Here is a 27707-nt window from a genome sequence, read left to right on the forward strand (position 1 = left end):
GAATGGATTACATGCGGTATTTCCTGTTTCATAAGGCTATGAACTCTATATTTTATTTTTGTCTATATTAGACATCGAAGGCAAACAGAAAATGTATTTTTTTTTCATATCTTTGTTCTATTTTCAGTTAAATGTGGGTTAGAAAAGAACTACACATCATTACATTCAGGCTTCGTTTCCATTTCACACGTCGCTTTATAACTGTTATGTTTTGCATGTAAAATCAGATGTCACAGTTTAAAAATACAATACCAACAACAAATAAATAAATAAATAAATAAATAAATAAATAAATAAATAATTATGTTATGTGAGGGGAAAGTTAGCTCAGGGCATTGCTGTCTTGGGGAAAGTAAAACAATTTCTGGATAGGAAAACACTGTACATGTTATATTGTGCTTTACTATTACCATACATAATAGGAAATACATATATAAGTAATATTCAGACTATTATCATAATGCAGAAATGGGCTATTAGACTAATAAATCAGGAGGGGTATAGGGCTCACACAAACAGTATTAAGACGCAAGCTATAAAATTCCAGGATCTGGTGAAGTTTAAAACAGTGCAAATAATACTGTATATAAGGCAAGGAAAGGGATGCTCCCAATTGAAATCTTAGAAAGAGAAGGGAAGTACAATTTTAGAGGGAAGTGGAATTTAAAATTACAAAGAGTAAGAACAACATTGAAAAGGATGTCTATTTCAATGGCGGGAGTTAAATTCTGGAATGAGTTAAAAGAAGAAATAAAGGTCAGTAGTGATATTAACCAGTTTAAGTATAAGAATGAGAGAAGAAAATGCAATTAACCCAAGAAAGCAATCAAAGCGATGTTAATTTTCTTCTGTAAATTAGCAAATCTAAATATAGTTTTAGTTGAACATGAGAAAATATTTTTTGTGATGTTATGTTCTAAGTTGAAGGCATTGTATACGTTTTTGTTGTTCAAATTTAGATGATGAGGATGTAAACCTGAGGGGGTAGGGCTAAATAAGTATAGACTTCTGCCTACTCCTTTTCAAACAACTGCATGGAAAGATTTTATGAAATGTTGGTGAATGTATATGTTTGAAATAAAAATGAACTGAACAACAAAAAAACAACAACTACTATAATTTATTTTGAAATGAACTGAATAAAAAATACCGCCACCATTGGAATAAAAATGTTTCGGTTCAATTGAGAATGCCAGAGAAGAATAAATAAAAATACGTTCACTTCCCTGCAGTTTGCATTTTATCACACGTATGAAATATCCAGCAAAGCTTGGAAATCACAGCCAATTGAACCTTTTAATTCTCAGTACCTGCAAAACAACATTTCATTACTTCGCTCTCTCGTACAAACATTCCTCCTTTCTAACGATTAGTAAATGATTGCCTCCCTTCTCTCCACCTTCACTTGATTTGAATGATTTGATTATATACGGTGGGGTGAGTGGCAGATAAAATGTTTGTTCACAGTGTTTTCAGCCGCAGCTGGTTTCCGCACAGGTGCGACTCTCACAGACGCGTCGGCATCGGGAAATCATGCCTCAAATATTCCACACATTTTTGTAATTACCACTTGAGTGATTATACGGTATCTTTCAGTCTGACCTGATAATACTGCGCTTTCACTTCTGCACTCACACTGAGTGTTGAGGAGTTTGGTAAGTGGAAAGCCAGAAAGAATCGCAGCAGGGTTTCATTCATTTTTCATTAAAGTAAACACATGAGATTACTTTTTCTAATAACTATTTATACAGCGGGCTTCAGTGTTTACTTTCCTTTGAGTTTATGGTAAGTTTATTTACTTTGAGTTTAGGACAATTGCTCACCCTAGCAGTCTTAAAAATGACAAATTGATTTTAATTTTTCAGAAACCAAGGCATTAGTTTACAATAATCTTGGTTAAAAACGTGGCTGCAGGCTGAAGTTGGCTTCTTGGACTTTTTCCTACATTGGCATTAAATAGTTGGCACTGAATGTGAATTTCTTATGCGTGCTTGTGCGTTACACTTATATCATTTGTAGGAGGATAAACTAGTCGAGCCAGACAGGCCGCATGGCTGGAGGCAAATCAGCATCTCAGTATGCATCGTCAGGAAGGAGGAGAGGATCCAAATACTGGACAAAGAGGCAGACAGTAAAACAAAAACTGGGCTTTTATTTTGGCTGATACAAAGTGTGAAAGTGAGCACAAAGCACAAGAGCAGAAAAAACTGGCGTGAAGAGCATGAAACTGTCAAAGGCAAAGAGACGGGACTGTGGATACACACAGGGGTCACTGATAGTTGGACACAGGCGGGAACAAGACGCAGGTAAGTGCAGTCAAGCTTCCTAACCGAGGCCCTGTCCACCTGTACATTTTATTTTGGTAAACATGGCTTTTCCTGTGCATTTTGTCCTCTTGTTCACACCTTTAGGCTACTGAAAAATAAACTTTTTAAAAACTCCTTTCATGATATCAGAGTGCGCATCATCGTATCTTCAGGCTATGCTTCCGATTGGCCAACATTTAGAGATATTTGAGGTTAGGGTTTTATCTCCCCTGACTGCTTTAACATGGCATTTTATAGTGATGGATATTATTTATTTGATGTTTCCATGTGGACAGAAAAATACCCATGTGTGCGTGTGATGTAACCTGGAAGTATCTTCGGCCACATTCAGAGCCTGTCAAATGATCTGAAAACTAAGGAAAGGCTTTGAGGGCTTCCTTTATTAGCAGAGGATACACTGAGTCACCCTTTATGAAAGGAAAGGAGGCAGTGCCATCCCATGATTCACGGCGGCACGCCATCATTAAAACTGACAAAGTAAATGTTAATTAATAGTGTGTTTTCCACTTCATGCAGTAACTTGCTAAGTGATTTTAATTTGATGTGAAATGTGAAGACCAGGCTGCTCTAATAAAATCTTCTTAGAGAGGTGTTGCTTTGCAGTTTATGTCAAGACTGGTTCCTGAGTAATTCCCTCGTTTTAAATGATAAGAAGACTGAGATTGTGGTGTTCAACAGTAAAATCCCTCGTGCCCAACTCTGTGCTGCCCTGGGTTCCTTTGCTAGTTTTTCTTGTGACTATGTCAGTAACTTGGGTGTACTGCTGGATAGCTCGCTCAAACTCGATAAGCAAGTGTCTGCTGTAGTGAGATCTAGCTTCCACCAACTGCGCCTTATCTCTAAGGCTAGTCATTATGTTCTGCATGAGAACCTGGAGAAGCTTATTCGCGCTTTTGTGACCTCCAGGTTGGATTATTGTAACTCCTTGTACTATGGTCTTCCCTCTTCTCTTCTTCTTAAACTGCAAACAGTCCAAAATGCAGCAGCCCGCCTTTTGACTGGTACCAGGAAATTTTGCCATATTACCCCTGTCCTAGCTAGCCTGCATTGGCTGCCCATAAAGTACCGTATTCAATTTAAAATATTACTCCTTACTTTCAAAACTATTAATAAATTAGCGCCAAGTTATCTTAGTGAACTTCTCAAACCACATACTCCTGCTAGAACACTCAGATCTGCCACTCAACTACTTCTGACCCAACCCAGATCTCGACTGAAGTCCCGGGGTGACCGTGCGTTTGCTCTGGCTGCCCCGGTACTGTGGAATACCCTTCCTCTCGACCTCCGCGCATCTGATTCCATTGCACTGTTCAAATCACGATTAAAAACCCACTTATTCAATCTTGCCTTTCCCTCTAGTTAATATTTCTTTTATGATTTTATATCATGCACTTTTATGCTCATTTAAATTCTTGTTTGCTCTGTACCTGTTGCTTTCCTATGTATTAGTGACAGTTATCTGCTTGCATATTTAGTACTTGCTTTGGTCCTATTTCTATTATCCTCCTCCTATACTCTATTTTACTTGTTAAGCACCTTGGCATACCCTTGGTTTTTAAGTGTGCTTTATAAATAAAGTTTATTATTATTATTATTATTAAGACACCCTGAACTGGATGAGTGTTACCATGCTGGAGGAGTCCAGTGTGAGTCAAACGCTCCTTTTCTCTTAAGTCATATGAACTCGAATGTCTGTTCAAGAAAACCGGACTTACTATACACAAAGAAATGTATAACGATCATCTCTTGTTGTATAAGGACTGCATTGCCTCAGCCAAATCTGCATACTATTCAGGTTTAATCAGTTCTAGTGAAGGTAACTCCAGGTCTCTCTTTTCATTGTTTAGTAAAATTACAAAACCTCCCGACTCATTCCCCTCTCATATGGACTCTGCTGACTTTTGCAACTCTCTTATATCTTTTCTCGCTCATAAAATCTGTGAAGTAGACTTTCTGTTTTCCTCACCGTCTTCCTCCCAGTCATTTTCATGTTTTACTCTTCCCTCCATAGCTGATATATCAAATCTTATTCAAAAATCAAAATCATCCACTTGTCATCTTGACCCTCTTCCCACTGTATTAAAGTTGTTGCCTCCCAGCTTCACTCATACCTCAGTGACCATAATCTCTACGAACAATTTCAGTCTGGTTTCCGCACCAATCATAGTACAAAAACTGCTTTGTTAAGGATCACTAATGAGCTTCTGATGGCAGCTGATTCTGGTCTTTTAACCATTCTCATCCTTCTCGATCTTAGTGCGCATTTGATACAATTTCTCATAATATCCTCCTGAGCAGATTAGCATCCACTGGCATTAGTCACACCCCCCTTGCCTGGTTCACCTCATATCTCTCAGACCGCACTCAGTTTATCCAACTTAAATCACACTCTTCAAGTCTCTATTGTGTTTCCTGCTGGTGTGCCCCAGGGTTCAGTCTTAGGCCCTCTGTTATTCATTATCGACATGCTCCCTCTCGGCCAAATATTCTGAAAATATAATACAATTTTCATTGTTATGCTGATGACACCCAGCTCTACATCTCCTCCAAACCTAATTCATAGGAAATCCTATAGCATCGGCTTGTGCTTTGTGGAACTTCTTTTAATGAAGATGGGTTTTTTATTTTATTAGCAATCCTGACGGTTGTTTGGAGTCAGTGCTACTCTCAAACAATTACATACTCACGGGAGTTTCTTCTGGATCTTCGGTGGAAAGGCCCGTCTCTGGACTCTTTTCACCCTCCAGTGTTTTCCAGCTCTGGGTTATCCAGTAACCACAGGGGCACTTTTGTTTTTAACAGAGTCAAAGCAAGGAAGCGGGGTAAGAAGGGAGGCCTACGTCAGCGATTGCGGAAGCAAATACGATACAATCGTATTCCTTTACCATCAATAATCCTGGCTAATGTGCAGTCTCTGAGGAGTAAATTGGATGAACTGCATTTGAATGTCACACATTTACGTGACTACAGGGATACATGTCTTATGGCATTCACAGAGACTTGGCTCAAGGATTCTGACCCTGATTGTTCTCTGGAACTAAATGGCTTCGGGTTTCCCATACGTTTGGATCGAGACCCCGGAGCTACCCAGAAATCTCAAGGAGGAGGGGTGTGTTTGTATATAAATCAGAAATGGTGTAAAAACGTGACCATTCGTAGACAAGTGTGTCTGCCTGACATTGAGCTCCTCTCTGTGTCTTTGAGGCCGTTTTATCTGCCGAGGGAATTCCCACAGATCAACGTCACCGTCGTTTACATCCACCCTAAAGCGAATCCTAAGAATGCGACTGTCACCATCTCCAACGTCATCCACTCACTACAATCTCTCTCTCCTGAAGCCCCTAATATTGTTCTTGGGGACTTTAATCGCTGCGACTTGAAGAAAACACTGAGCAGTTTTTATCAGTATGTGAACTGTCCCACACGCTTCAATAAGACTCTGGATCTATGTTACGGTTCCATAAAAGGCGCGTATACATCTGTGGCTGGCCCCGCCCTCGGATCTTCGGATCACAACACGGTGCATCTTCTGCCAGTTTACAAGACTGTACTGAGAAGAGAGAAAGTGAGGAAACACCGCATAAAGGTTTGGAGTGACGACGCCTCTTTAGCCCTGCAGGGCTGCTTTGACTGTACAGACTGGTCGGTGTTTATAGAATCATGTAGAGACATTAATGAACTCACTGACGTTGTCTGCAGCTATATATCCTTTTGCAGAGACATGATTATCCCCTCAAAGGTTGTGCATTTTTTCCCTAATTACAAACCATGGTCTTCAATAGCTCTTATGAGGCTGATTCATGAAAGGAAAAAAGCTTTTATTGAAGGGAATATCTTGAAAGTTAGAGAAATTAGGAAGGAGATTAGATCAGAAATTAAAAAAGCCTAAATAAAATACAAGGATAAGGTAGAGGCGGAGATGGGTAGCAATAACTTAAGGGTGGCCTGGGCAGGCATGAAACACATGACTGGTCACTGTTACAGTGACTGTAATAAGATAAGTCTCCCTGGTTTTAGTTCAGACTCTCAGCCAGTGAGCTGAATAGATTTTATTTGAGATTTAATGATAATTATAATCCAAGGAATACGCTTGATTTCTTAATAGAGAGCACCAGAGGCCCCCCAGCTTTGTTCTTTGATGAAAGAAGGGTGGGAAATCTTTTTAAAATGAGTAAGACTAATAAAAGTCCAGGTCCTGATAATATATGTGGCCAGGTGCTTAGAACATGCGCAGAGCAATTATGCAGTATTTTTTATTACATCTTTCTTTTATCTCTTCAGCAACAGAAGGTTCCAGAGGTATGGAAAAAATCAATTATTTCTCCGGTTGCTAAGACCACAAAACCTACATCATTAAATGATTTTAGGCCTGTTGCTCTTACATCTTTAGTGATGAAGTCCTTTGAAAAACTTGTCAGGAAGGAGATCCTGCAGCAAGTAGAGAAGCTGATAGATCCACTACAATTTGCATACAGGCCTCGCAGAGGTGTGGATGATGCAGTGGTCACTCTGTTGAACTTCCTTTATCGCCATCTTGATGGCGCCAAAGCTCATGCTCGGGTCTTATTTATTGATTTTTCTTCAGCTTTTAATTCTATCCAGCCACATCTTTTAGTTGATAAGCTTCTTAACCAGTTTAAACTTGATTTTAATCGTGTTGGTTGGAATTTAGACTTTTTAACTGACAGATCTCAGTGTGTGAGAGTAAACGGTTGTTTTTCCAAACAGCTGAATCTGTTTTAACTTTCTGTATCATTGCTTGGTACGGTAATATGTCCCTGAATAATAGGACCAGACTTAACAACCTGGTTAAAGTGGCTGGCAAGATTTCAGGGAGGTCTCAGGTCCAGCTTGTGGACTTTTATAACAGGCAGGTGCTGCGGAAGGCAACCTCTGTCCTGTTGTGTTCAGATCATCCTCTCTTTAATGATTTTCAACTGCTTCCATCAGGTTGTCGTTATAAAGTGCCTGCAGTGAAGACAAAGAGACATAGATTGTCTTTTGTACCTAGTGCTATTATCATAGTTAATAACACTAAACCATGAGTGTTGTGGCCATTGCACACTGCACTTTTTTGATGAAAAATCTAGGTTGTTTTATCAGGCTTATATTATATTATTTTGGTGAGTGTATGTGATGTGTTGGTTGTCTGTTTGTTTGTACAGACATACTGCAAATCAATTTCCCGTTAGCGACAATAAAGTTACCATTGACCAAACCTAATTCATCCCTTCCACCTCCCTCCCTCTCGAACTGTCTTATGGAGATCAGATCTTGGTTCTCCTCCAATTTTGTCAAACTAAACAGTAATAAAACAGAAATTTTACTCATTGGCACGGCCTCTACCTTAACCAAATCTCACAGTTTCTCCATTAATATTGAAAATTCCCTGATCCTTCCTTTCCTGCAGGTAAAGAGTTTGGGTGTCATACTCAACACTACTCTCTCATTTCAATGTCACACATTTTTTACAAAGCCCGGTCTGCATACCTTCACTTGTGTAACATTAACCGACTTCGTCCGTCTCCATGCTGCTGACATCCTTGTCCATAGTGCAACTCCCTCCTATTTGGTCTCCCCAGTAAGTCCTTCCATAAACTTCAACTTCTTCAGAATTCTGGAGCTCGGGTCATAACTCGTACTCCCATTAGAGACCATGTCACCCCAATTCTTCAACAGCTTCACTGGTTGCCCCTAGAAGCCAGGATAAACTTTAAAATCAGTTCTCACGTTTAAGTGTATTCATAACCTTGCCCCTTCTTATCTCTGTGATCTGCCTCATATCACCGCAGTTTCCCGCTCTCTCAGATCTTCATCTTGTTGTTCCTTCTGCTCGTCTTACCACTATGGGGCACAGAGCTCTCAGTCGCTCTGCTCCTCGGCTCTGGAACTCACTTCCTTCATCTTAAGAAATATAGATTCCCTTATTTAAATCACAACTCAAAACCTACTTGTTTACTTGCTGTCAAGTCATGCTTTTTTTTGAAAAAGAAGCTCTTTCTCTGTTGCTTGCTCTACAGCATTTTGAAGTCTATGTCGGCTCTAGTTCATCACCTGTCATTGTTTACACCGATCACAACCCCCTCGTGTTTTTGACTAGGATGCAAAATTCTAACCAGAGGCTCATGAGATGGAAGGATTTCAATCTGGAGATCCATCACAAAAAAGGAACCGAGAATGTAATGGCAGATGCGCCGTCGCGTGGTTTTCTGAACTCCTAAGTGCCAAACACCTATAGGGGAGATGTTTGGTCTTGGGAAGGGCGAGGGGGGGCGGGGGTGTTACGGCCCTGGCCGTAATGTGTTTTGGTGGCTGTTTCTTTAAGTCTCTGCAGGTCCCTGATTGGATAAGCTGACGGCTGCTGATTGGTCCCCTGATCACGTGGTCGCTTTCAAAATCCCTCACCAGCAGTTGTCCTGGGGCAGCAACTGACAGCAGCAGCAGACCTGACCCTGGCCTCCAAACTCTGTAACCTAGTATATAGTGTGTAAATTAGCTTCCTCTTGTAAATAGCACCTTGTAAATAGTCACTGAAGCCGAAGGGGTGAGCTGCCTTGTTGTTTTCTGTATTGTTTCCTCCTGTTTATAGGTTTAGGGTAGGGTTTAGGTAGCACCTCCTTGACTGATTAAGCTGGTTTTGTTTGTTATTTTGGCCTTTGTTCACCCTGGAGTCACGCTTCAGTTAAAATAAACCAATAAACCACTGTTCACTAAGAAATGGGTTTTTCTGCATTTGAACTCTTATGTTGCGTACCGGTACCCCTAGGCTGGAGCGTAACAGTGCTGTAAACACTTCTCCATTACCAAAATTTTCACAGCCAAGGTTGTTTCAGCTATGATGAGCTCATGTGCCCCCACTCCCCCCATCCCATCATCTTTTTTTCCAGGTGAAAAAAAGCAGGTGAAATTCTAGAATACATTATTTTTTGGTTCAAAGTGGTTCATTCAATGGACAATTCACACGTGTCAGAATGAGGCAGACACTGTTCAAGAACCAGGCAGGCTGACAAGTGGCTAATTTATGCCATCATAACCTAAATTCGGTGCTTCTAGGACCTGTTGCACTTTTCCTCAATCAGCTCTTCGCTCCTCTCAGGCACTCAGCAGTGTAAAGAAAAGCCGACCAGCCTTGCTCTCCTGGTGCCTGTCAGGTTTGAGGGCTTATTCATGAGATGGAAAACGTGTTTGCTGGAGAACTTTTTAACGATACACCTCTTTTCATCTGCATACTTTGTTCGGCTTTGCTGTTTGACAGTTTTCTGTACAACAAACACGGCAGTAAGATTTTCATCTGTAGTGGTTTGTACTAGTGTGACATTAGCCAGTTTATATTAAGCAGGACCTGTACTTAATGTACTGGACTGTACTGGGAAGATAGTTCACAGCTTTAGTTTTTAACATGTCTTACCAAACGCAAGCATCCACAAATGGAAGTGGTAAGCTAGGCTAAAACAGTAACACAAATACAATGTTTCTCTATACTGTAAATCTATATTGCTTATTCAGTGAGTAACAAATACTCAACAGTGGCTGTTTATGTGTATAGCTGCCATTGGATTGTTCTGCTGGGGTTGGTCCAGGCTGCTCTGACTTGACAAGTTGGAAGTCTAACTTGAATGAGCGTTCCAGTTTAAAATTCCAACCTCGAATGGGACACACTGATATTTTTATTCAGAGACCTCGGTGCGAACTGTGAGGAGGCGCTATCTAACCTCTGAAGTGGCTGCAAATTTTACCAGGGTTTTAGACGAATGCCCCCCTGTGATTTTACCTGCACCCTGCGATTTGATTTTTAATCATTTCAACAGCAAACTGAAGAAAAGCCTTGACTCCGTTGCTCCACTCACCACCAAAAAGATTAACGTAAAACATGCATCACCCTGGAGAAACGAAGAAGTCAAAACACTCAAAAGAAATTGCAGGGCAGCAGAAAGGAGATGGAGGAAAAATAAAAATACTATCAACCATCAAATATTTTGCGAGCAACTTAAAATGTACAATAATACACTAAGGAACTCAAGAAATTCATACTTCGCCAAAATAATCAGTAATAACAAAAATAATCCCAAGGTCCTCTTTTCCACCATAGATCATTTATTTAACCCTGATTTTAACAGCTCCCAAAGAACCCCCACAGACTCGCTCTGTGAGCAGTTTGCAGACCACTTCAGGGGAAAAATCAGCGCCATCAGATCTGATGTTTTATCTAATCGCGATATGTTTGTAAACACATCTGAGGGCTCGATTGTACCTGAGGAGACACTGGACAGCTTTGTCCTGGTTAATGCTGAGAACCTTCAGAAAGTTTTCTCCACAGTGAGACCCACCACATGTCTTTTAGATCCAATCCCTTCTTTACTCTTTAAAACACTTTATGGATTCTTTGAAGCTGAGCTTTTATATATGATGAATTGCTCTCTTCAGTTGGGTGTCTTCCCTGCTGCCTGCGGCGGTGGTGAGGCCCCTTCTGAAGAAGAGCAGTTTGGATTGTAATGATTTTAATAACTACAGACCTGTATCCAACTCACCATTTTTAAGTAAAATCTTAGAAAAACTTGTTTTTACTCAGATTACTGATTTTCTGAATGATAGACAGATCCTGGAGATATTCCAGTCTGGATTTAGGGTGAACCACAGCACAGAGACGGCTCTCCTAAAGGTTCTAAATGATCTTAGATATAACTGGGACTCCCAAAAGCTCTGTCCTGGTGCTACTGGATCTAAGCGCAGCCTTTGATACAGTAGACCACGCTATTCTTTTAAACAGACTGAAATACATGGTGGGCCTCTCTGGTGCTGTACACAACTGGTTCACTTCCTGTCTCTCTGACAGAACTTTTATGGTGAGTATGGATACATGCTCCTCTAAGATCCATAGAATGACATGTGGTGTGCCTCAAGGGTCGGTTCTAGGCCCTGTACTTTTTAATTTGTATATGCTCCCTCTCGGCGGTGTCATCAGGAGGCATGGAGTGAACTTTCACAGTTAATGCGGATGACACTCAGCTGTACATCTCTGTGTCTCCTGATGACACCAGACCAATGGATGCCCTTTTTAACTGTATCTTAGATATACGATCTTGGATGGCAGAAAACTTTTTACAGCTTAACCAGGACAAAACTGAAGTTTTAATCGTCGGTCCCGAGGCTCAGAGAGAGAAACTCTTGTCTAAATTAGAGGCATTTTCACTATGTCCTTTGCTACAAGTGGAAAACCTGGGTGTTATTTTTGACTCTGAGCTTGGTTTTATCCCACATATTAAACATGTAACCAAAATTGGATTTTATCATCTAAAAAATATAGCCAGAGTCCGCCCTATTCTCTCTCGGGCCAACACGGAGATGCTGATGCATGCTTTTATTACCAGTCGCATTGATTACTGTAATGCCCTGCTCTCTGGTCTTCCTAAGAAGAATATTTCAACTTTACAACTTTTGCAAAACTCGGCAGCTCGTGTGCTGACGAAGACCAGAGGGCGGGCCCACATTACACCGGTTTTAGAATCGCTGCACTGGCTCCCCGTGTGTTTCAGGATCGATTTTAAAGTTCTTTTATTGGTTTTTAAATGTCTTAATGGTCTTGGGCCTTCTTATCTCTCAGATCTGCTTTTACCATACGAACCCTCGCGGACCCTGAGGTCCTCTGGTACTGGCCTTTTAATTGTCCCTAAAGTCAGGACACATGCTCATGGAGAGGCAGCTTTTCAGTGGTATGGTCCTCGTCTGTGGAACAGCCTGCCGGAGGAGCTCAGGGCCGCAGAGAACGTACATGTTTTTAAGAACAGGCTCAAGACCCACCTTTTTAATTTAGATTTTACTTAGCGTTTATTTATTTTATGCTTATTTATTCTATCCGGTTATTCTATTATTAATTTAGGCTTTACCTAATATTTACTGATTTTATTCTTATTCATTTTTTAATCTTCTTACTCTATTTATATTTATATTTATATTGTATCCCGTTCTTATTTATTTTATCGTTTTACCCTGTATATATCCTATTGTGTCATATCTCCAGTGTTTCCTCGGAGGGCGCTCTCTGCACCGGGGTTGTGATCGACCGTGGCTGCTGGGTCTCTGGGGGTCCTCTCAGCCTGGCTGGGGGGCTCCTTTGCCTCCCTCCTGCTGTGTGCCCAGCCTGGAGGCTGCGGTCTGTGACCGGCTCCCGGTGCAGACGGCTCCCTGTTATAGTGTTTCCTCACTTGACTCATGCGAACCCAGCCCAATTTTTACTCTTTAAGTGTGTGTGTGTGTGTGTGTGTGTGTGTGTGTGTGTGTGTGTGTGTGTGTGTGTGGGGGGGGGGGGGATATGTGTGTATTCACATCATTTATGTTAATGAGAGTGTGGGGAGTGAGTTGGAGGGTGGGGTGGGCTGCTTTTAACTATGTAAAGAACTTTGTGCTACATTTTTTGTATGAAAAGTGCTTTATAAATATTGATTGATTGATTTAGCTGATCCTTCGCTGCCACCAAATCCTCACACTTCCAAAATGGCACACGAGTTATAGCACAGTCAGCAGTCGTGTGTCTTTGAAGCCTCAGTATTTAAAAGGGTAATCATGAAATTGGACACAGCAGGGCAACAAGATGCAGCTGAAAATAATCAAAGACAATGAGGCAGGAGAGGGATGCAAAACTGAATGCTGCTAAAATTAAACAGGAAGTGAGAACTGTAACTAAAACGCATGAATGAATTTAACATACAGGAGCTGACGCAAGAAAATGAGACAGGAAACACAGAGTCAAAAGAAAAACTGGAACTTTGAAGTAACGACTAACAATATAGAAAAATCAAGGTTAATAATAAACTAAGGCCCAAAGAGAGAGCATCTTAAACTTAGTTTCCTCAGAATAAAACAATCTCTGCAAACAAACAAAGAGGAAAAAATCTTCACTGTGAGCAAGCTTTTACTTTAAAAATATAATTCATGTGAGTGTATGTTTTAAAATGCTTCTGTTGGTCTCAAATGTTCCATCGTTCCTCAGATCAGAAGCAGCAGCCTTAAATTGAAGGTGAGCTAAGAGCCTCAAATGTATTTCTCCCTTTCAGAGCAGCTCAGCGAGTCACTGTAAAATTACAATGTCCTCAACAGCAGTTAGAGCTGGAAATGGAAAAAGACAGAAAGAAAAAATACATATCAGTGAGAGTGCAAAACAAACCACACAAGTCAAGAATGTGTTCCCGTGTTGAACCAAATACCAGGAGAACTTTATGTTATTATTTTAGAAACAAAATACTCACATTAAAAGGCACCTTACACTTCCCCACATTTCAAAATGACTCACATCCTGAGTCATGTGTGTCCTTTTTTGGAGAGTCAATCAATCAGCGCTGTGCTCTCCAATATGAAAGCAAAGTCCAAAATTAGCATTAGAGAAGCAGCATCCTTTGAGCCAGACAGGCCTTTGAAACGAACAATAACGTAAATGCATTTGATTGAAGCTGGAGTGGGAGGTGACACGACTAAACCAGCAAGTGAAAAACAGTCTGCGCAAAGGTTATATATTAATTTATTAAAGCTCCAGCAACACAAAGGATCACTGCACAAGTCACCTTTAGAAAAAACAATGCACGAGTATGGATGAAGGCTGCGATCCTCTTAGGGGAGGAGGGGAAGTCATCATTAAAGGAAGTCAAGTTGTCTCCTGAACCCTGACCCCTTGACATCAAAGCATCAGAGCTGTCAAGAGCTGCTGGTAGTCACGGATGTTTCATCCCATGTAGAGCAAAGTGCTGATCCATGGTTGGGTCCATCAGTTTCTGAACAAAGACGAGAAGTGCAGAGCTTCAAGACTTTAGCGTTACGTGTTCTCCCCTCTGTGTGAGTTCTCTCCAGCTTCTTTGGCTTCCTCCCAGAGTCCAAAGACGTGCAGTTAGTGGGGTTAGGGTGACTGGTGAGTCTGAATTGCCCATAGGTGTGAATGTGAGTGTGAATGGTTGTCTGTCTCTGCGTTAGACCTGCAACAGACTGCCGACCTGTCAGGGTGTACCCCGCCTCTCGCCCCATGACAGCTGGGATAGTTGACCCTGCTCACCAGATTCATGAATCAATTCTTGGATCTATCATATAGCTATATTATTAGCTAAACAAACTAGCATCATTTAAGGTGGAAACCCTGTTTTTAACACTTGAAGTGCACCATTTCCTCCCTTAAGATGCTCTGCCAGGCAGTGTTTGCAGTTTGCTTTGGGTCCTTGACATCTTGCACTGTGAAGCAGCATCTTCTCAGCATTTGTCTGAAATCTGAGCAGAGTACAGCCATGTGCACCTCAGAGTACATCCTGCTGCTTCCATCAGTCACATCATCAATAAACAACAGTGAAGCTGTTCCACTGGCAGTCATACGTGTATGCCACAGCACTCCCTCCACTACATAATGTTGCACATAATGTCATATGCTGAGCTGTTCCTTTGCTTCTCAATTTTCTTTTTCTTCCCACCATCCTGGTACAAGTTAAGTTTGATTATTCATAAAAGGTCAGCACAGCAGGGAGCTCCACATGGTTGATTTGGCAGATTTTTACACCACATGCTCTTCTTGACACCACCAACACCCCACAAAAGAATTTGAATCTATCCCAGGATCAAATCAGAGATTCTTCACTTGTTAGGAAAACTGAGAACGCCGTGAACAGCTACTGGAAAAAAGTTCAATGCTTATTTAACCAGCTTAATATGTCGTCTGCAACAGAAACAGGAAAACAAAGATACTGAAAACATAATTTTCCTCACAGCCTTCAAGTACTTTTATTTATCCTCCCGTGTAAAGTATCGTTTGGTTTACAGATCACTCTGTCAAGGATGTTGAAAGAGTAAAAGAGGTCATCAGTCTCTCCTGTGAACGACCTACTTAACAGATCTGCCACCTACGGTTCCCTTCACAGTAGGTCTGAGTGGTTTAATACCTGGGACTCTGCACAGCTTGGAGCCTCTCGGATGAAATGTCTCCACCAAACAGAAACAGAAGTGTTGCTGTACCTTTGAATACATAGTGAGTGATCTCAGACACAGCGACTGGCTTTGACTGTAAATTTAAAGTCATTTTTGACAGTTTTAAGGCACAAAAATCAATTCCAAATATTTTTTTAAAAGTTGCAGCACTTCACTGAGCTTTGCCTGAAATGTCCAAATATAAGTTTTTACAGCTCGCTGTGTTTTAAAAATGAAAAAAGCATAGAGTGACTTTAGATCTTAGGTTTTCTAGGAGTTATTTAGACACTTTAGGTGTCAGCAAGGGTCGTGACAAGGATATGACACCAGCACCGTCAAAGCACCCCTTCAAGGATGGCTAAAGACGACCTTTTCCACTTATTGAGCAGAGAAAACAAAAAAATCCCCAAACAATCAGTGCTTCAATGTAAAATCACCCTGTAATCACAGCCTATTATAACAGTTTATCAGAGAGGACACACTGAGTGCACACAGGATATTTCTATTTCTGTGAAAATACATTCAGAAAATGTTTGAATGACACACTAATTCCCTCTCTGCCTCTCCCCGTCCCTCCTCTCTGTGGTTACACTGCTAGCACAAGGTTGTAAAGTGGTTTATTTTACAGACATTTCAGTTTAGGTTAATGCTGGCCAACAAATGTCAATTTGACAGCTGCACGCCATCAGCAGTTACCATCTGAACAGGATGCCGTTCACAGTGTGATGTCCTGGAGTATGCGCTAAATGCATCAGCTCATTAATGAGTCACCAGGCAGGCTCTGCCCACGTGTGCATTGTTCTCTCACTTTTGATTTGCTTTATAAACAGTCGTAGACCTTTTAAAGAGCAGGTGAACAGGCTTGGGTTTTCACACAAAATTGCTTCTGGCAGAGCAAGACAATTTGTGCAGATAAAACAGGTGCCATCCACTCTCATCCCCTCTTAATTCACAATCTGATTAGAGTGCAGACGTAATGGCACAGAAATAGAAAAAGCTGTCAAGCTGTCTCTCAAATTCATGTTCCACGGTGTGAATGGGGACGCCGCCTTCCTGCGCTGTCAGCACAACGCTAAAATATGAGAGTGTGGCGAGTTTCTGTTGGTGGATTATTCCTTTTGGGTTTGGAGAAGTGATTTATGTTCATGTTTCATTATTTTGGCTTGTTCTTGGGTTGGGTTTCTGTATTTCATAGATACCCAGTGTTTAGTTTCCTTTTATCTGATATGTTCAGTCAAAAACTGTGGCAAAAAAAAGTTGGTGGGCTAACCACAATAGTTTTGGGCTGCGTTGAGTTAAAGTGTAGTTACATTTCCAGAGAGGTGCATGCCAGGTCCCGCCGTATGGTTTCAGAGAGGTTTATGGTCATGACTTAACTACGGTGTAAATTTCCCGGCGGAGGATAAATATCCAGTAAGTCTTCAATTGGATATTCCACCGTACTTCGAGTCCTCAGTTACTGTTAGTTTCAGTTCACGTTTAGATCTTTTTGTCTTGGTTTGGACGGGCAGGTGTGTTTGAAGTCGGACACGGGAGAAAAACAGAGTATAACAAAAAGCGAGCTGTTTATTTGGGCCGGAAAACATGAATACAAAATAAGGCAACATTGAACAATGGCAACGACTAAAACTAAAACCTAAACTGGGAAAAACTAGACTGATGACTATGTAAAAGACATGAACATTATTCAGAGCAGGAGCATGCGGGAAACTATGGGAAAACACATGAACAAGAACATGAAGTACCTGAACGTTAGACGTGACATGAAGGGAGGAAAACAGACGACCTGACTAAGACTGAAAACACAGAGACTACATACACACAGCAGGTGATCAGGGGAAACAGCTGACACAAATGGACATAACGGGGAAGAGTAAAACTAAACACACTGAACAAAGAAACACAAGACTTTCAAAATAAATAAAACAGGAAACATGGAGAGACGTAGAAATGACAACACAGAAGGCCTGGGCGAAACATAACCGAGACTAAAACTTGAGGCAAACTAATAATAATCCTAAAACTTGACGTCATCTTCAAAATATCACAAATAGATCAAAACAAACTGAAAATGCTGGGTCACAGACTCAGCCCCTGATACTCTTTTGCATTTCCTTCTCTTCTGTCCCATCTCTGCTCGTCCTTTGTCCTCCTCTGTGTCGAGTTGATTCTTAGTTTCCTGTTCGGTTGTGTCTTCCTGTTTTGAGTTTATTTCTCCCTGCCATTATGTCTGTTGTCTCCACTTGTGCAACCGCCTGGTATCTCACCCCTTGTTCTGCTGTGAGTGTATATGCCACGGGTGTCAAACTCCAGTCCTCGAGGGCCGGTGTCCTGAAACTTTTCCATGTGTGCCTGCTGCAACACACCTGAATAAAGTTCAGTAGGTCATTAGCAAGACATGCTGAGGTGGCAATTCAGCTATTTGATTCATGTTACAGCAGCTCAAGAGTGAATGAGCGTGGCACAATAAAAGTAGTTTTAGAAGTACTTTTTTGTTTTTAAACGTACGCTTTTATTTGCATTTATGTGAGTAGGGTTAGGGGTTGTTAGGGGTTAGGGGTTGCCACCTCGGCATGCAGTCAAGTCTTGCTAATGACTTACAAATTTTATTCAAGTGCCTTGCAGCAGGGACACATGGAAAAGTTTCAGGGCACTCAAGGACTGAGGTTCGACACCCCCGGTATATGCTGTCTCTGTCTCCCCGAGCTCATTGTTACATCGTCCCTCATAAAGCTCTGTGTTTCCTTGCTCTAAGTTTTCCGGTGAATCTGTATTCCCTGGGGATTTCCAGTGTTTAGTATTTCTTTGCTCTATTTCCTGTTTGTTCCTGTGTTTTTGGACTAATCAGCATTAAACGCTCATATTGAATGTGACTCCTGCCTCCTGTGCTTTGCATTTGGGTCCATAATAAGCAGCTCACACAGCCAACTTATGACAGAAAGACAGACACGGCTCAACGTGAGCTAGAAAGTGATGAAACAGAAATTGTTGCACAGACTTCTTAAAAAATCTCCAGACACTTGGTTGTGCAACACTCAGTGTTGCAGAAATGTTGTCAGATCAGAGGCTGGAGACGGGAGCAGGGCTTGAACTCATCCAAACTACAGAGACCGTATCCTTTAACTATGTTAAAATCATTGTAATGGAGTCACAGTTACAATCCATCAGGTTCTCCTGTGTCTCACTGGTAACTTCTAACTTCTAGAGTCAGCATTTCTTCCAGCTTTCTTTCCTGGCTGCAAATCAGCTAAATGTTAACAATGCAGAGTGTTGTTTCCAGTCTTGCTGAACAACATCCATACAGCTCTTTAACGCTCTGCTACTAAGTGAATCCAGATAACAGAAAGACATCCTGCACAGCCTGGATTCACTCCTGAAGTCTGACGGCACCCGGCAGATTCAGGTCTGCAGAAAGCTCATCATCGAGGAGAACAGAGATGACCCCATGTGTTCGTATTATGTGCGGCTACTAGCTGTGAAGGTCGTGTACTGGAGTGCGCGTCTACATTTTATCCTCGTCTTCTCATCATTTCACAGAGGGCTAACACAGCTCCTTCACCTTTAATCTATTAGAAAGAGGAGGAATGTTGTGTAAGCAAGGCCAGTGTCTGTCTTCCTAAAAGTAGACAGACTCCTGACAGAGACCTTGAGAGCCGGCTCTGAGCAGAAAAATCTCTTACAGCTCTAAAATTCTGTTGTCCATCCTCTTTGCAAAGATTTTCTCTTTTAAAAATACCAGTAAGAACAACAACAGGCAGATATTTTAATGTCAAACGTCCCAAATACTGTTCAAGGACAAATGTGTTCTGTAAGGAGCCTTCATATTCAAATATATTATCATTTTGTTATTTCAAGCAAAACTGACGTGCCTCACTTGTCATACCTGCTCCGCTGAGGCCAGCCCGGTGACCTCTGTGACAGCCTCCCCTCCCTGTACAAAGGCAAACATTACCACTTTTTACCTCTCAGAAGAAGCAACCGTGGAAGCTCATTTCAGAACTGAGTGCATATTGTCATAGTTCATCAGCAGTTAGTGAGGAAGGTCTTTAACAAGGTAATTGCCCTTAAAACCCCCAGAAACTATTCCAATAGTCATTAAACCACGTCTTTACTGATATATTCTGAGGTTTCAATAAGGCTACTGTGGAAGTTGTCAAATTATAGCTGTCTTTATAGGAGTAAGAGTTAAATCAGCATTTATGGTCAGTAGGAGCCGACGCCTCTACTTGCCAAAAATGGTAATACTCCTCAGACGTCTATGGGAAAATGGGGCGACTGCCTTGAATATTTTCCTTGTTGAGTTTATAGATACAATTGTTTTAAATCAATGCAGTTTCTTTGGTAGTTTCTGGTGCTTTGTGAGTATTGAGTATCAGTCCCTGTACTGTTGTAGCCAGAACACAAATGGGAGCTAACACCTCTAAATCTGATGCTAAGGCTCTCAGATGTAAAAGGCTGAGGAGGAGCTGCCACATGTGGAGGGGTGTAAGTATCTCGGGGTGTAGTCTGAGTGAGAGGAGTGGAGTGATTCACATACTATACGGGTCTGTTATGCTTTGAGAGAGAGCTGAGCATGAAAGCAAAGCTTTTCATTTACTGGCCCATCTAGATTCCCACCTTCACCTTATGACCATCAACTGTGGGTGGTGACTAACAGAATGAGTAGCTCCATCTTTTGTGAGAAGGCTCAACAGTTGCTACTCCTCAACATCAAAAGTAGCCAGCTGAGGCGGTCTGGGCATCCGAACCATCCGTCCCAGACTCCCTGGAGTGAGGAGGTGTCTGTGGAGAGGGAGGTCTGTAAATTGCATTTAATTTTATTTATATAGTGCCAAATCCCAGTCACCTTGGGTGCTTTATATTCTAAGCCTTAGAATCTAAGGTAAAGACCCGGAGTAATACAGAGAAAACAGATAAAACCCAACAATCAGATGACCCTGTTTGAGCAAATGCTTTGGTGACAGTGGGAAGGAAAAACTCCCTTTTTACAGCAAGAACCCTTCAGCAGAACGAGGCTCAGCGAGGGGCGGGGCCATCTGCTACGACCGGCTGGGTGAGGGGAGGGAGACAGGACAAAGACGAGTAATAAAGACGGATGGGTGTGATGTGTTACTTTTCCTCACTCTGTAAAACACAAAAGCTACTTTAGTTTGTGATGAAACTAAAACTGAGATGTGCCAGATTTTCAGACATTTCAAATTCAGACAGACGACTTTTGTTTAGATGTTTGGTTTTTTTTTGTTTGTTTGATGATGAAACATCTCTAACGTGACTCACAAAGGAAATTATGCGTTTGACATGGGTGGGTCTCCTGTTCTTCAGTTCTGTTTTTATCTCCCAAAATATGAATAAAAAGTGTGAGCGTGTGTGGTAATTGTGTGTGTGTGTGTGCGCGCACGCACGCACGCACGCACACACACACACACACACTCTAAAGGCATTTCTTTCCCCCTTTCAAATCCAAATAAGTTTCTTTAAAAGAAGTGTTGCTGCCAGTTAAATATAATATTTACTTACTCTTTGAACCTGATCTCAGCCCTGACTAGGGATGGGTATCGTTTAGGTTTTATCCAATACCAGTACCAAACTGGTACTTTTGAAACGGTGCCGGTGCTTAAGCGGAGCTCGAACTGGTGCTTAAAGAATGGAGAACACACACTTTGTCCAAAAACCTCTCATGTTTAGCTGTTTTTTTGTAAAAAGATAACAATGTTAGCCTTTTCTGCAGCTATGGGGCATATATGGTATCACTCTTGGCTGGAAGCAGTGCTTAAACAATGGAAAAAACACCAATTTTTGTCCAAAAACCTCTCATGTTTAACTGTTTTCCACTTTTTCTTTGGTCATTTTAGCCTTTTTGGCCAGGGTGAAGGGAGTATCTGCCATCAAACAAGAAGACAGCCGCATGTAGCTATGATGATGTTTGCTAGTTCACCTTACATGCATTAATGTAATCACGTGGTTAGCCTACTCAACGTAAATTACACACGGACAACATTAAGCTACTCACGCAGAGAAGAACGGCTGCTGCATCATCATCCTCATCATTTCTGCTACACTGGCAGGGCTAGGGGCCAGGACTCTCCTCTTCAGATTCTTGGGGGATGTTGCTAACTCCGGTCCGATAACAGGCACCACACCCGCAGTAGATGTGCTCGGTGTGAGGTCTCGCAGCAAGAAATCAAATACGGTGCATTTCTCGGCTTTTAAAAAACGCTATGCGTCGCCAGGTGTTTCATCGGATTCGAGGTGTTACCTCCTTTGACAGCATCACAGTATCAGCTTAAAGCACTTGTTGCTGCTGAGTTTGCATCTTTTGCTGTGAAGTACAGCCAGACTTTGACCGCTTCGCCTTGGGCATTTTTAATCTGTAGCTCTGCTCTAAAATATGATGCAATCTAATTATAAATGCAAAACAATACAATTAAGTTTTTAGTTTGTTTCCTCCCCACAGTCATGATTTATGTTGAACACACAAGGCCTGTCACACCGAACCCCTGCAGTTATCATAGGGGGTCAGTCTAGTAGTAATTCCAAAAAAGTTGGCATGATGTGTAAAATTTAAATAATTTAAAGAATGATTTTCATAGTGGAAAATGACAAACACATCAAATTTAAACTGAGAAAATGTGGTTTTTTAAGGTCAAGGTTCAGGCTGATGAAAGATTCATCAGTCGTGGCTTTGCACAGAGATTTCTCCAGATTTTCTGATATTACACACATTATTAACATTTTTACACCGTGAACATTATTTTGAAATTCTTTCATAATTTAGTAGCTGCCGATTAACCTAGCCGCTTCTTTCTAGCAACACTTTATTTTCCAGCCTTTCATACAAAATCACGCGTTACGATGATTTTGTATGATAGCAGTAAGTTATATTGAATTAGAACAGTTTTCCATATTTCTGCATTTTTACAGAATTTAAGCTTTTTCACCAAAATCTGGCACAAAGTGACGCAGAGCATTCCCTGTTTAATGCTCGGTGTTTCCTGGGGAAGGATCTGAAGTTTGCCCGCCTAATGAATGCCCTCCAGTGTTGACACCAAACCCACGCCCTTGTAAGCAATCAGCGGCACTGCTCCTACCCAGGGCACTGAATCAGTGCGCGAGGAGAAGGAAAACATCTCCTTGCTGTGCGTGTTTACGACAGAGGATGTTTCGGAATGACACCACTTGTACATGAACCCCACCTCTCCCCCCCCGGCTCACACGTCGGGCGCTGCGTGCTGTGCTTGAGCGTCACATCACAGACTTAACGGGAATCTCGGGTGTCTGCACTAGTGATGGGATTTCCGGCTCTTTTTAGAGAGCCGGCTCTTTCGGTTCGGCTCACTAAAAAGAACCGGCTCTTTCGGCTCCGAACCGGCTCTTCAGGTTGTTTTGTTGCTTTAATTAATTTATTATTAACAATAATATAAAATTATGCACAAAAGGAATTACTAACGTAAAAACAAGTGGTTTTATTTATATATGTTTATATATAAATATATGCGGTGGCCCCTAGAGACAAAACACGTACAAACTCCAAAACACATTTCTAGCATGAACTGAACTTCCAAAGCAGAGCTACTAGATCACTTAAATTACACAATTGAAAGCATGTGTGTATTGTTTGTGTATTTATACACAGGCACTCATATATATATTCAAATAATTAAAAAAAAAAGTTCATTTACCTGTTATTACCACACACCAAATCCGGTCGTTGGTACTTGCTGGCTTGTGTAGCCACAAGATAACAAAGGCTCAACACTGCGCCCAGCATCCTGGAGCACTTCTGTTGTCTTTTGTACGTGTTTTGAGTTTTTATGTGCTTCTGAGTTTTTATATGCTTCTGAGTTTTTACGTGCTTCGGAGTTTGTACGTGTTTTTACATGTTTTGGAGTTTTTACGTGTTTTGGAGTTTGTACGTGTTTTTACGTGTTTTGGAGTTTGTACATGCTTCAGAGTTCGTGCTTTGTCTCTAGGGGCCACCGTAAATATACTTTTATTTATTCACTCCACATAAAATGTAATAAATAAATCATATAATACAAAAATCAACTATTCACATTTCAAGTTTTAACTATTTAAATTTTCAGCTTTTTCCTTTCACAAATTTAAAGTGAAAAGAACACAAAACACTGCAAACCACAACACAATTAAATATAAATTATAATATGAAAACTAAAAGAACATGCATATTCTCTGTCATATGGACCTGCATGAATAAACTTTCTCAATCCTTTATCATCTGCAACCGAAAATAGTTGTGGATGATTACTATACCTTTCTAATGTTGTTGTCCCTGCCTCTCTTTCTCTCTCTCTGGCTCTGTTCCTGTGCTACTGAGTGTAACTACCGCCCCTCCCCCCTCTGCCCAGCGTAAAGCACAAGGCCCGCGTGCAGAGTGAAGCGGGAAAAAAGTGCGAGAGAGAGGCTGAGAGAAAGAAGAAAAAAAAAAAAAAAAACCACGTGACGGCTCGCGATAAGGAGCCGGCTCGCGTCGTTCACGTCAAAGAGTCGGATCTAAGAGCCATTTCGTTCGCGAACGACCCATCACTAGTCTGCACCGCTCCTCCAGGATTATGCCCGGGATGACTCCGTGGTGATTTCTGAGTCCTTTTTGGAAACATTCATGGGTGCACGACAGGATTTCCCGAGTGGGGAAACGTGGGATTTTGTCCACTACCGCTGTCGTTTCCACTGCGCGGACGGCTCAGGTTTTGACCACAACTTGGGTTAAACTTTCCCGAAATACTCCGGTGTGAAGAAAGAAAGCCGGATTTACAATTAACTATTTAACCTGGTGTTCTCTTCACACTGCCGGGGATGAAGGCAGATCGACGAACTATGAATTTTCTCTTATGGATATTAGTCCCAAACTTTTTCCTGTGTTGGCTTGTGGTTGACGCACAGGTAAGAAACGTTATGCTGGGCACGCGCCACAGCACGCGGCATGTTTGTGCTGCTAAAGTCATATTTTTGAGCAATTGTTTCCCCCATTGAGCCCAAAGAGGCTCGACAGAAACATGAGAATATAAACTGTCATTATATAATGTTAGACCAGCACCATGCATCATTTCCCCTGTGTGCAGACACAGCAGGCAATCTAAAGAACACCAGCCATGTATGCAAGTATAGTGCATGTGCGCATTTTTCTGTTATATATATATATATAGGGGAGACCGGGGATAGTTGTAACATTTTTGACATTTCTGTCTGTAAATTGGAGCTCTTTTAAGGTAGTGGATTCAAAATGTAATGCAAAGTATTTACATGTCTCTGCTATTAAATAGTGCAGCTATTTTCTCTGCAGCACAATTACCCATTGCATGGTATGGCCTCAAACACGAAGAGTGAAATGTTACAATTAACCCCATAGTCTGGGTTAGTTGTAACATATCCTGGGGTGAAATGTAACACAATGAAATAAGGGTACTAACGAAACATTAACATGTAATCTTTGTTTATTCAACACATGAATGCACTTAGAGCCATTTATGTAGCTGTGTGTGTGTGTGACAGAATGCAGAAATCTAGCTTTTGAACATATTCCAACCCCCCAAAAAAGACAAATTATGGAATTTTCTGCAACTGAATATTTCATTAATTTTGATTGGTCTTCATTGAGTTTGGCCTCATTGGCTCAGTGGGCATTATAACCTACAACTCTTGCACCAATTTTGAACATAACAATGAAGCTGAAAAAATGTAGTTGTTCACCAGCATCGCAATTCCATTACTTTTTATCATGGCTTACCTTGGTGTGGTTTGCAAAGTGCTTCAGAAAGATGAGGAAATCTGTTTCTTGCACCCATCCTGATTTATTTCCACTACCAGTACTTCCTACTGGTCCATCTCTGACACAGTGGTCTGCATAATGTATGTGTTGGAACACAAACAGTGGAGGAATTGTGTTGCCAATGGCATTAACCGCATATACAAAAGTGACCAGTGAACCTCTCTCTGCTGATGTCGTTCACAAACTTGTTTAATATAAGTTAAAGTAAAAGTGTGGTAAGTTGTAACATCTGCATTATTGTTACAACTAACCCAGACTGTTGCTGTTACAACTGACCCAGACTCCTATAGCCATGAACTAGCTAACATTACAGCCAACGGCTAAAACATTAGCACTAAAGACTTACACAGAATATATCCCCATAGACATACAAATAACATAATTTAGGTTTGATGAGTTTAACTGCAAAGCAGATAATGCTATTAAACATTGAAATAAAGTAGAAAAACTTACTTTTTGGCATACAAATTACTTTTTTTTCATGTTAAATTGTCTGTGTTTGACAAAATGTGCTGATTTTTCACATGTGATAGCAGAACTGAGTTGGGCATGCACAGGATGAGTCACATCATTTGAAACGTAGCCCTGATTGGAGAAATTGGAAGTGTTACAACTAACCCACGTTACAACTATCCCCGGTCTCCCCTATATATATATATATATGAATGAATGTGTGTGTGTGTGTGTGTGTGTACGATAGGAGTCAACAACGAGCGATAGATAGATATAACAGTATAAGTGTATAAGTCATTTATTTTGTTATTTTGTGCTGTAGATTTTTGCGACCACACAGGTACGCACGCACGCACACTCCACATTTCATCATAAAATCAATATCAATATCAGCACAGCAGATGGAGGCGATGCATTTGTTATGAGCTTAACTTGCTAGGAGCAGTTTGTTCCACATCTGATAAGTTTTGTGTTCTAAAATAACCATCAGCTGCCTTTCAGATCACATTGTGATGGGTTTGTTAAGCCTCACTTTTTTAAGTAATGAAGCAAAACCAAACTGAATGCCTCCTAGGAACAAGACCAGTATGTTTGAGTTTAGATTATTTGTCTTAAATTGTTGTTGTTGTTTTTTTTAAATAAGATGATGCATGTGAATATAGTATTTTGCATGTAACCCGAAGCTGGGCTGACTAAAAAATTGACACATGAATCACCAGACTTGATGTACTATTAGTCACTGATGAGTCCCAGTTGTTTATAGTGAAGCATAAGCTTGTCGAGGGCAGGAGAGTGTTCCTGCATTAACAGCACCACGGACAGCGGCTTCAGCACTGGATCCTCTGTGATGATGAAGGATCTGAGTGTACATAAAAACTAGAAAATAACATTTCTGATGCCAAGGCATCATTTCATAATATGAATATCAAATAGCAATAATGGAATAATGAATAGTGCCGGCCATATAGATTCAAATGTTGAAATATGAGTCATTGAAAGTTGGGATTGTTTGGTTTTTGCTTCACTGACAGATGCTACTCCTCCTTTAATTTGTCAGTATTGTATTTAAAAAAAGGTGTTTTTTTAAATACATTTTCCAGGCTGTTGCCTGCTAATCAGACTCAAGTCTTTGCTTCAGTTTGCAAGTGAAGTGCAATCTTCTTCCTGTACAGCTGCTTTAATTTCATCCATGTCTGCCATCAGGTTTACATGCATTTTTTCCATGAAGAGAGATATTTAGCTGGCTAAGACAAAGATGTGTGACGATAACACCTTTCACTCTTAATCCCACAGATTAACCTTTACTTCAACTGTTTCATCAGTGGGTTCAACGTCAGATCTCTTTGTATTGTTGGACAAATTGTGGGGATTAATTCAGAGTCTGGAGTCAGATTAGGTAAAGCCTACCAAGGCTCACTGGCTGAACTCTGAGTCAGTGATGAACACGTCAGCCTGATTTGCAACATCAAATAAAGCGTGCACATATTAAACAGCAGCTTCAGTTTACCTTAGTTTTAAAAATAACACACTGACCCGCTGGGAAGTTTTAGGGTATGAAATAAAGAAGAGAGCTCCTTTCTGCATCTAACAAAGGATCCACGAAGGAAGTTTCAGGGGTTTAAATGTACTTAATGAACTGATTCTGATGCCTGGCACTATAATTATTTATCCCAAGACTGAAAGTCAAACATCTGCTGTGTACCAGCTAACCACCCTCAGTGAGATGGCTGGGCTTAGGCTGGGTTGTTTGGCTCAGGAAGGTGTAAATCTGGAGTCCAATTAATGGAACAAGCCTTCAGGTGTGGGACACAGACACCTTCTATTTAGAAAATCTGTCTATGAATGGGAGCTGATTTAGTACTGTGGCTACCTTTGACAAAGCTGGGGCCCAGTTATGATGATTCAACTGTAACACAGGACATATTATTCTCCAAGGTGAAAAAAGAAGGGTTGGGTAAGGGCTTTAAGTATCAGGAGAGCTGCTTGTACAAGAAATAGAATAGATGTAGAGATACTGTGAAATGACGTCAAAAATCCCCACCTGAGCTCTGTTGAAGCAATTATGGTCCAAAATGGCTCTAAAAGGTTTTGAAGGTATAAGCTGCTACAACAGGAAGTGCTTTTTTTGAGGTTATCGCTGCTAGAAGAGTTTCAACCAGTTATTCATTCATACTGGGATTATCTACACCTATGACTCAAGCTTTATT

General features: G+C 41.0%; 1 protein-coding gene across 2 annotated transcripts in view; it reads left to right on the plus strand.

Moving 5' to 3' along the window:
* The first annotated feature begins 2282 nt into the window (after nucleotides 1-2282).
* pth2ra (parathyroid hormone 2 receptor a) overlaps nucleotides 2283-27707 on the plus strand; it is an 87304-nt gene continuing 61879 nt past the window's right edge. The window contains exon 1 of one of the 2 annotated variants that reach the window (XM_082508142.1): nucleotides 2283-2306. Coding sequence is in view for 1 of the 2 variants with exons in the window: in XM_082508141.1 (XP_082364267.1) it covers nucleotides 24075-24161 (87 nt within the window). In the remaining variant the exon portion in view is untranslated. Of the gene's footprint in view, nucleotides 2307-23813; nucleotides 24162-27707 lie in introns of those variants that run through there. The other variant, XM_082508141.1, reaches the window with a different exon arrangement.

The sequence above is a fragment of the Aulonocara stuartgranti genome (genome assembly GCF_965226115.1).
Source record: "Aulonocara stuartgranti genome assembly, chromosome: 16".
NCBI classification, from domain to species: Eukaryota; Metazoa; Chordata; class Actinopteri; order Cichliformes; family Cichlidae; genus Aulonocara; species Aulonocara stuartgranti.